Raw genomic sequence first — 10,413 nt, forward strand, 5'->3', positions numbered from 1 at the left:
ACACTGCTGCCCTGCAGGCCTCTGGTCCTTTGACCTCACTGTGACCCAGCTTCTTCAGGAGAACATTCCAGAAGCTGAGCGTGGGGCTGTGAATGGTGTGCAGTGCTCCCTGAACTACCTCATGGACCTCATCCACTTTGTTCTCGTCATGCTGGCCCCACGGCCGCAGCAATTTGGCGTGCTGGTCTTCATCTCCATACTATTTGTAACCACTGGGCATGTGCTGTATTTTGTTTACGCAAGGAAGTGTAAGATTAAAAATGCTCCGGTGAAGAAGACAGCGAGGAAGGGCTCTTGGTCACCTTTAACCTGAGAGGTAGGCAGACCCTCTGACTGCTCAGGTTTTTAATATTCTTTAGGTTCTAAAATCAGAATATTCTGGTTAATGGTAACATTACAGAGATAGAATGTACTCAATGATATTTGGTTTCAATTCTCTGGGTGTGGGTTTTGTGCTCTTCTGATAGTTTGTGAGTGTTCTTTTGATGAGCTAAGTGGCTCTGATAAGGGCTGAAGCTATGGGTTGGAAAAACAAATCAGAACAATCTTGGTATTATGGATGCTGGGGCCAGGCCGAGACCTGGCAGTCCCTCAGCTGACTTGGGCAAGCTTCTCCTCAGTGATCCAGCTATCACCTAACATCAACTCTGATTAAGAACACCACTAGGGGGACCAGCATATGGTGTGATGGTTATGTTGCTGGACTCTCACATACTCAACCATGATTTGCATCCCAGCCCTGGTGATTTAAAACTCATTGCAGGATTGCAGGGTGTGTGTGCATGCATGCCCAGAATCCCAAGAGGAGAAGGGATTGCAGTATGGCCATTCCCCCAGTGAGTGATTTCTCTCTTTCTGTTTCTCTGAGTCTCTCTGGTGAGCACATACACCCTATAGCAAACATCTTATCAAAAAAAAAAAAAAAAATGCCAGTAGTGTGTGATGAGCAAATTCTAAGTTTCTCGTATCTTATAAACAACCAACACTAACACTAGGTTTTGGGGGAGGCTGGAAGAAAATCCTCATATCTTTTGGCTTGAAGAAATAATGAATTACTATATTATAAATGCCATTATATGTAAGTTCTACTTAGGAAAACAATAGTGCTAGCAATAAGGCCCTTTGGATCTCACAGTGCAGAAAGCCTTTCTGTCCATGAAGAAGTTGCATTTTGGGAGTAACTTGTAGCTTTCTCCGTAGCACCTTAGCAGAGGGACATTGGTAGGGATGACATTTTCTACAAGAGTTTCTCAGCCTCTTACCACTGGCCTGCTGATCCTGATCATTTTTTGTCACAGATGCTGTTCTGTGCATTGAAGAATATTTCAAAGCAGCACCTCTGGCGTCTTTTTACTTGATGCTTGTAGCAACCCCCTATACACCCATCCAGTTGTGACAATCAAATGTCTCCAGACATTATCAAATGTCCCCGAGGGGGATAAATTTTCTTTTGCTCCCATGTTCACACACCCTATAGCAGACCAACTAGGTTAGAAAACCACTCCCATTAAGAACTACTACTTGGGACAAGAAAATGGTGTAATGTTTTTATTTATTTATTCATTTTCTGAAACTTTAAAAAATTCACATTCATTTCCTGAGCATCCTCACAGCATACAAAATGTCATTTCCCACCCAGAATATACTGCATAGTGGCTTAATCGTACATGTTATTGTTAGTAATTTTCTATTTCTAGTTTTTGGAGAGGTTTTTGCTATAGGGCACGTGCACTTGCCAGACAGACAGAGAGAGATAGAGAGACAGAAAGCGAGAAATCACCCCCCAGGGGCGTTGGCCACGCCGCAATCCCTTCTCCTCCATTCTCCTCTCGGGATCTTAGGAACACACGCACACGCACCCAGCGTGATTTTTAAGCCACCGGGTTCGGGATGCGAACCTCAGTCGACTACGTGGGAGTCCAGCGACATAGCCATTACGCTAACTGCTGGTCCCTGCAGATGGTGTAATGTTTATGCTGCTGGACTCCCATGTGGTTGACCATGATTGGAGTCCCAGACCTGGTGGCTTAAAACTCACACCAGGAGCATGTGTGTGTGTGTATGTCCAAAGTCCTACAAGGAGAATGGAGGAGAAGGAATTACTGTGTGGCCATCTCTTTGAGGGGAGATTTCTTGCTTTCTGTCTCTGTCTCTCCGGCAAGCACACACGCCCTATAGCAAAAATCTCCTGAAAAAAAAAAAAAGAATCACTACTTATGAGAAGTATAAAAAGTAAAGGAAAAATTCATTTACATTAAAAACAAAAAGACAAAAGATATTATTAGTAGGGAGGAAGCAACAAAAGAAAATGTTACAGACCTACTCTTTAGAGAAAACAAGGGAAGGTGAGAACTTTGTGGAAAATTTTGCTTAAAAAAGAGTATTTTATACAAGTTTGGGGGATATTTATAGTATTCCATTTTGCAGCCTCTCCCTTCCCATAAAAAACTTTGAAAGACTACTAAACATGCTCACACATCCTACAGCAGACCAACCAGGTTGGAAAACCAGAACTATTCTTTATCTGGATTCTTAATTAAGGAAGTTGAATTGTGATGAGATGTGGCAGGAGTCCTTTGGCCCTTGATTAACTCCAGTAAACACACACCTGCTTGTGCATAGTAGGATAGGGCAAGGGAATATCTAATAAATACATTCTGAAGTCTTTTATTTAAAACTTCTAGAAGTACTACAAGATTAAGTATAGAATTTATGTCATATCTTCTAAGTAGTACTGGCTTCCTATCTCTGCAATTTCTGTCCTTGAAACAGTAGTTGCTTACCTGTAAGTTCCACATTTGTTACACATTTCTTTTAAGAAATAATTATTTATTTTATTTATTATTTTTAAAATTTTGACTAGAGAGAGAAAGGGAACATGAGAAAACAAGACGTCAGGTCCAGGACACTAACCAGTTGATGTGGGAGTCTAGCGCCTTAACCACCATACCACCCACCAGTCTCAAGTTCTTTCTTGAGCATGACAGAGGGAAAGACAAGCACCCTCAATAGTCTATGCTGACTTCCCCTGCCAGGATTACAGGCACATACACCTGGTATGTACAGGTTGACCAGGGAACTGAACCTCTGATCTTGGATATATATATATATATATATATATATATCCAGCATCACTGGAGTGATACTGCTTTGCCACCCAGTCACTAAATTCTGCATTTTATGTTGTAATTTTACTCATTCTTTCACTCAATGTCATATGTAATGGGACATCTTTCTATTGGATTGTGGGCCACTATTTGGATATTTCCATAATTATTTTGACTTGTGTTTTAGCCCAGTTCTGTCAGGCAGAAATATAATGCAAATCACAATTACACTGTTTAAAAAAAAAACAAACAAACAGAATAGCATTGGTCATTGGTGTTCAGGAATTTACAATCTATTTTCTATTGCTTCAGGATACTGAATTTAATTTTTTTTTAGAGCAAGACCCAAGCTATCAATAAGCTATTTTCATTTTTTTTTTTTTTTTAGGAGAGGTGTTTGCTATAGAGCATGTGCACTTGCCAGACAGAGAAACAGAGACAGAAAGTAAGAAATCACCCCAGGGGGTATGGCCATGCCCACAATCCCTTCTCCTCTCGGGATCTTGGGCACGCACGCACACGCGCCCGGTGAGTTTAAGCCACGGGGTCCGGGACTCGAACCACAGTCGACTACGTGGGAGTCCAGCGACATAGCCATTACGCTAACTGTTGGTCCCATCAATAAGCTACTTTCAGACAGGAAGAAAAAAGAAAGTAGATTAATAGGTATTTAGGGTTGGTGATAGGCAGTGATAGCTAGAGGGTGGGTAGGGTTTTCTTTTTTGAGGTGTTAAAAACCTGAATTTACTGTGGTGATGGTAATGACTACACATATCTGTGACTATAATGGAAACTGTTGAATTGTACACTTTAAATGTAACAACAAAAAAGAATGGACTTTTCTCAAAAAAAAGATCTCCATTGAATATCAGGAAAATATAAATTCAAATGAGCTATAAAAATGTATTTCATTTAACCCAATTTATCCAGCATATCATTTAACTTGCAATCAATATAAAATTGAGATGTTTTACATCTGTTATCAATTCTTCACATCTGATTTTTAAAAATTTCATTTATCATTATTATTTTAAAAAATTTGTTAGAGGGCACATATGCTCACCAGAGAAAGTGAGGAAGCAAGCTGCCAGGTCTGCGACTCAAACTAGGGATGGCCATGTGGAAGTACAGCATCTTAACCACACCACCTGCTGGCCCCACATCTGATGTTTTTTACACATCAGTTTGCATGAGCCACATTTCAAAAGCTCAGTAGCCACAGGTGACCAGTGGCTACCATATTGGAGTAGTTTTAGACTCTGTGATGATCCTCAAAGCCCCACACATTCTCCCATTATGGGAGACCTGTAAGTAATATAGTGACTCTTTTGCCTTAAAGAGTTGGGGTAACAGCCAGGGCATCTAACTGAAAATCAATGGTTCTAGGCTCCACAACACAATATTGTGTTCTGTTCTCAGAATTAATTAAGGTGACACGCATCAAACTGACGTGAATGGATTTTATTTCTTTGTTTCCAAAACAGATTGATGTTCGGTTGTCCTGGAAATGCAGATGGCTGTGATGGAGGGCTCAAGACAATTGGCCCCTTGCAGAACAGACAAACTCCACTAGGGGGCCATCTAGTCCTGGTTGCATAATTTCAGACTGTGATAAATCACAAATTTTATAGCAAATTATTGGAATTAGAATTTTGCAGCTTATGAATACAAGGTAAAATTGTAAAAGGCAATTTTATGACTACAAAATAAAAATCTATCTCTCAAACACATCTCCGGCTGTTCATCCGTTTACATACTCTGAGCATGACTTGCCTCTCAAGAGGTGTTACCAGTTCCTTTGGCTTGACAATCAGCTGAGTGGGCTCAGGCTCACAGGTCCGCTGACTTTCCTGTAGTAGTCAATTGCACCTTTTTTAAGATCCTGGTCTAGTTATCCAGATAGCTTTGTTCTGCTTCTCCCTTCAAAGTATTTGAGGTCATGAAGGGGAAAAGGGATCTTCTCAGTGGATTCAGGGAGCTTAGAATACAAATGTCCACCACCATCTTCCTTCCCCCCCTCCACCGCCACCCACACACTTCAGTTATATTCAGTTGCTGGTTTAATACTATACCTGTTGGTTCTTTGCTCTTAGGAATCTCAGAGCCAAATTGGCTAGAGCCTACAGCATGAGGTCTAATGGTGGAGTTTTATGTTTCTGATCTCTTCTCACTGAGTTTTTCCTCTTCTAATTATGGTATTGTTCGATATTTGTTTATAAGCCATCCAAAATCATTTATGGCATGTAGTTGTAGGCTATAAATAGACATAGTAGTCTCCTAGTAGTTTGTCCTGACAATTGAACCTTTTAGATATTGACCCAGGTACTAAATGCAATTATCCTTTATAACAAAATCAACTGCAGCACATTCTAAGGAGCTGGATGTCACACAGTGTAAGCTCCATATAGGTAGGAATCATCTGTCACAGGACTTAACCCAGTAAGAGTACAGTAAATATTTGCCAAATTTTATCATTAAATGTTTAAGGTTAAGGGCCCTTAAAACCACACATATTTTAGCCTAGAATATTTACTTGATCTGTAAAGATTTGCTTTAAGAATCAAAATCAATTTGTACTCAAGGGTTTAGAACACTATAGAGTACCTCAAACTGGAATATGCCCATTCTCAAAATCAAATTATGTGGCTATCTGAACTGACTCATCAACACCATAGCTGTGACTGTGGGCAAACTGTCATTCCATCTGAAGTTAGTGACTGATTTTTTATTTTGTCATAAATTACTTAATCTTATTTATCATTATTACTTGATATAGGGCACACACATTCATCATAAAAAAACAGGCAGAAAGAGAAAAGAGCAAGTGAGAAAGCAAGCTGCCAGGTACGTGACTCAGACTGGAGTTGGCCATGTGGGAGCCCAGTGGTATAAGCATACAACCTGCTGGTCCCATGATGGGCTTTCTTAAATAGGACTTAGATCTTCAATAAACTCATAAGCATTCGCTTAAACATTAGTCAGTTTATTTTAGTCATAACTAAAGACTCTCTTCATGTCTAAGTTCCTCACATAGAATTAGTCCTTGCTTCGTTTCCCTTCAGGGTGCTTTAGCACAAAATGGTCTGGAGTCATACTGGCATCTTTCCATTTCTGCTTAGCTGTGCTAGGCACACGGAGAAGCACAGCACCACAGTGCACAAGTTGATTCTGCAGAAACGTGATACTCACTGCACCCTCATCCCATCCATTGAAAATGCTACACCAGAATTTTGAATCACAGTTCTGGACAATTCTGTATTGCTAGGGTATAAGAAAGGGGATTTGATGGTGTAGCTGGGGAGGGGGGTTGCAGTAACAAAAGGATCAAACTAAAATTATAAGGGGCATCTGAAGGGCTTTCTTTGCTCATCCAGGCAAGTTGGCACAACTCAGCTCAATGCCCTTGGTCTCTGGGGCAAGACTCAACCAGCCTTGTGGTTGGACTTGTTACCTATTGGAAGGAATGTTGACTCAACCAATCTTTGAACCCAGCCCTTCTTCCAAAAACACTCTCAACTATTTCCAGGGGTAAAAGAGTTCACAGACTTGTTCTTCAAGGGCAGTCTTTCATAGATGTGAACCATGTGGTTTATGATCAAGCTCTGAGATCAATCCGAGCCCTATTACTCAGCCTCACTTCATTTTCCTGAATTGGCTAGTCAGTTATCTGCCAAGGCCATCTTAATTTTCTTGGAAAGGCTATAAGGAAGCTGAAACAAATTAAGAGTAATGGCACTTGTTAACAGAATTCTCACTTTGATTTTTGCTACCTTGTGGACCCTAGAATGGATTGTAAAGAGAATAAGGGGAAGTGTCATCCCAGAGGAATTTGAAATGTAGCTGTCAAGTAGTATTTTTGCCCAAATCATCAATAAGAATGGTTTATATCTTTAATGGGTGTACCAATACATTTACCTTTTGGTCCTTCTCAGGTATTTCTGTGTGCACAAATTACTTCTACCCCAAGTGATTCTGAACATATTTTGCTTTTAACAGCCTGGGAAGTCATGACTTTTGATGGTGACCCCATACTACTTCCCCGTTAATTTCACTAAAAATGTCATTAAGATGACAGAACGGGGTGAATTTTTAGCCATTTATTGAGTATAAATTTATATTCAGTAAAATTCGTTAAATAAGAGATTTGCCAAATGTAACATTATCAAGATACAGAACAGAATCACTCCCTAAAGGCCCTCATGCCCCTTCCTCATTCTAGGAATCCATTGTTGAAAAAATTTAGACAAATTTAGCAGTTTAACTCAGCAATAATTTGTAAACAGAGCAGCCCCCCCGAAACCGGTTCTGAGGTTAACTCCAGATAGTTGAGTGGTCAGATAACAATGTACAGGAGCATTTGGACTGGCTACTGTTAGATTTGACAAAGGACTCAGGGAGTGACCATTCTCAAGCAAAGCTCTATTCAGGGCAGCGACCAGCAGGTTATGAAGAGAAAACTTCAGTCCACCCTACTGAGGTGTGATGTCTTCATATAGGAGGGGTGGAAAAAGTAGAGTCACAAGAATGGCAGAGCATTTGATTAGGGTACTTGCCATTGTGACCTTATGGGCCCATCTGTGAGCACAGTCTGAAACATTTTTGTAGTTTTGTTTGCCAGTAGAGAATTCTCACCTACTTTCAATCTTGTAAACTGTTTCAGGGGACATCTAATAGTTACACCTTGGCTTTAGCTTGTTTGAACAGTTTAAACAATGGTCCAGCTGTGATTGGCTATGACTAAACTATTCATTATGGAAATAGACTTTAAAGTTAGTTTGTGATTTGTTTATAAGGACCCAAGTCTTTGCATATGGAGGCCTACCAAGGTCATAGTTTAACACCATCTATTTTCTGTCAAAAGGGTCAAATCCAATCACTGCAATGACTTATGGGAAAAGCCTATATGTGTAGAAATTATACATACCAAGTTTCTAAAAAGTGAGCTAACTTCTGGAAGGTTTTTTTTTTTTTTTTTTTTTTTTTTTTTTGTCTGTGAAGTGTTTTTTTTTTTTTTTTTTTTTTTTTTTAGTAGTATCTCAACCAAAGGAAGATAGGTTCACATTTTACCACAAATGGGCAGATACCAATCTTGGGCACCAGACCTGTAAAAGAAATATCACAGTACAGTAGGTAATTAGATCAGCAGCCTCTTACACATAATACAATGTTGTCTAGATAATGTTGATTAAAACTGTATAGGTAAGCAAATAAGAACTCCCAGGATACTACCACTGTTGATTTAAGTGTGTTCTGACAATTTTTTCTTAAAAACCTAACTTTCCTTCGCCTTAATAAAGTATTACTCATTTACTAGGCCTTAGTTCCCTTTCATCTAAAGCCTAATTTTTAATGGAGTCCTGTGACTCCATTTATTAATTTCCTGCACATCAAGTTGGCCTCAGGTAAATCCTTTAACCCATCAGAGCAGAAGCATAGCAAATCAGATTAGAATTTTCATCCTTGGCCAAGAATTCTATTTCACTATTAAAAAACCTCAAGCCAAATTTGTTTGGTCCATACCTTGAACTCATCCGAATCTTGAATTCCACTGAGCCTGGGAAAAAAGTGGTAAGAACAATGTTAAGAATATAATGCCTTGGGCCAGTCCATGGTGTGGTGGTTAAAGTAGCTAGATCCCACATGGTCAAGTATATAGTAAATTCCAGACCCAGAGGCTTTGAAAAATACACCACGCATATGTGTGTGCATACCCAAAATTCTGAAAGGAAGGCGAGATGGAAAAAAGACTGCTGTTTGACCATCTCCCATGAAGCATGCTTTCTCACTTTGTTTTTCTCCTTAAGTAGACATGCCCTCTGGGGAAAGGGGACACATGAATATTATGAATATTATGCCTTAACTTCTTGTTGTTTAGACTATCTACTAGCTAGCTTTGTTGAATAAAATGTTATCTTTTAATAGAATTCCCATATAAAGATGTACTCTCCAAATTTCCTGATACTTGAGAGTCCTCTTATTTCCAGCAAGGAGTTAAAATGAAGCAAATTAAATTGCTACCCTCTGGAAATCCATTTTAAGTCAGCACTTGCCATCTTTCTTTGTTACATTAGCATGGGGTACATGAATTTTTAGAATAGAAACATTATTGGCAACAGTATTCTGCTAGAAGAAAAGCTAACTGAAACCTTCCACAGATTTTTAAATCAAAGAGGCATGAAACCTGCTTACCTGAGGCTGAACCTGAGCCCCAGCCCAGGAGTTTGAGAGCAGTTTCTAGCTCTGGACATGGGCTCAGTTTCCATCATCCTTAAATAAACACCAGATCATGTAGCTTTCCTGGCATGCCTTCCTGACATGCTGTGTGCCCGGGTTTCACCCATCTAGTGGAATGTAAAAACATTTTGGTTCTACAGGAATCCCTGATAACATCTAAAGCTATGGTAAAAGCAAATGTGAACATGACCATTGCATTTCCTGTCTTTTAGGGTTATTCACAGATTAATAGCATGGTGGTTAAAGCAGCTGGATTCCACATTGGTAGTTCGAATTCAAAGTCATGCCTGGTGCAGTACGGCCACCCCCTACACATACACACACACACAAACGCATATGGTGGGTGGGTGGGTGATTTGCTTTTTGTCTCTCTGGGAAGCCATGCCCTATAGCAATAATCTAAGGAATAATAACAAAAGGAAAAAAGCCTAGTGAAATAGACAACACAGCTGATTGCATAATCTAAATTTAGATCCTTCCAGTTTTTACTGAATTTGGAGAGGTATTGAGCGTTCAGAATGCTCACTGTGGCTCAGAGAAACCACACACACCTCGAAACTCTGGAGACAAAACTTTCTCCAGGGCAGACTTGCAGGTTCCTTCCTCTCAGTGGAGTTGTTAGGCATTTAAGGCTTAGAAAAGCCAGAACCCTCAAGTTCAGGGTTTTTTTTTCCTACAACGGAAAACCGAGCTCTGACCGCTTCTGAAAAAAGAGGTTCTGGGGAAGGTAATTGTAGGTTTCCTCATTAAGGGTCACAGCCATCACCCACTCCCTTAGGACTCACCCTCAAAACATCAAAAAAAAAAAAAATCACTGTGCAAAGTGGCGACTGAAAGGCCTTGAGACTGAAAGGTTGTGGGTGACATTACCTCCGTTTGCTGCTAACACCGGAATTATACTGCTCGGCTGGGAAATATCTCTGATCAGGATCGCATTCTCGTCCTAAACAGTCTTATGTCCCCATCAACAGATCCCCTCGGAGTACCAGGAGCCCCCAGGGCGCCAAGAATCTGGAAACCGCCCTGAGCTCAGCACCTCCGCCCCAGCTCAGACTTTGACTCTCAAAACAGA

General features: G+C 40.2%; 1 protein-coding gene and 1 non-coding gene across 2 annotated transcripts in view; one reads left to right on the forward strand and one right to left on the reverse strand.

Annotated features, from left to right (window-relative positions):
* Window positions 1–4,678, forward strand: part of LOC102490568 (solute carrier family 40 member 1) — a 28,682-nt gene extending 24,004 nt beyond the window's left edge. The window contains exons 9-10 of the mRNA XM_006146690.2: window positions 18–316; window positions 4,592–4,678. Of these exons, the coding sequence (XP_006146752.2) occupies window positions 18–313 (296 nt within the window). The 3' untranslated portion in view covers window positions 314–316; window positions 4,592–4,678. The remainder of the gene's footprint in view (window positions 1–17; window positions 317–4,591) is intronic.
* Window positions 4,679–8,500: 3,822 nt separating this feature from the next.
* On the reverse strand, window positions 8,501–8,574 carry LOC114007499 (small nucleolar RNA SNORD93). The gene has a single exon (XR_003549117.1). It is a non-coding gene; the product is annotated as a small nucleolar RNA SNORD93 (small nucleolar RNA).
* Between the last annotated feature and the right edge of the window lie 1,839 nt (window positions 8,575–10,413).

The sequence above is a fragment of the Tupaia chinensis genome, unplaced genomic scaffold (genome assembly GCF_000334495.1).
Source record: "Tupaia chinensis unplaced genomic scaffold, TupChi_1.0 Scaffold000184_1, whole genome shotgun sequence".
Classification (NCBI taxonomy): Eukaryota; Metazoa; Chordata; class Mammalia; order Scandentia; family Tupaiidae; genus Tupaia; species Tupaia belangeri.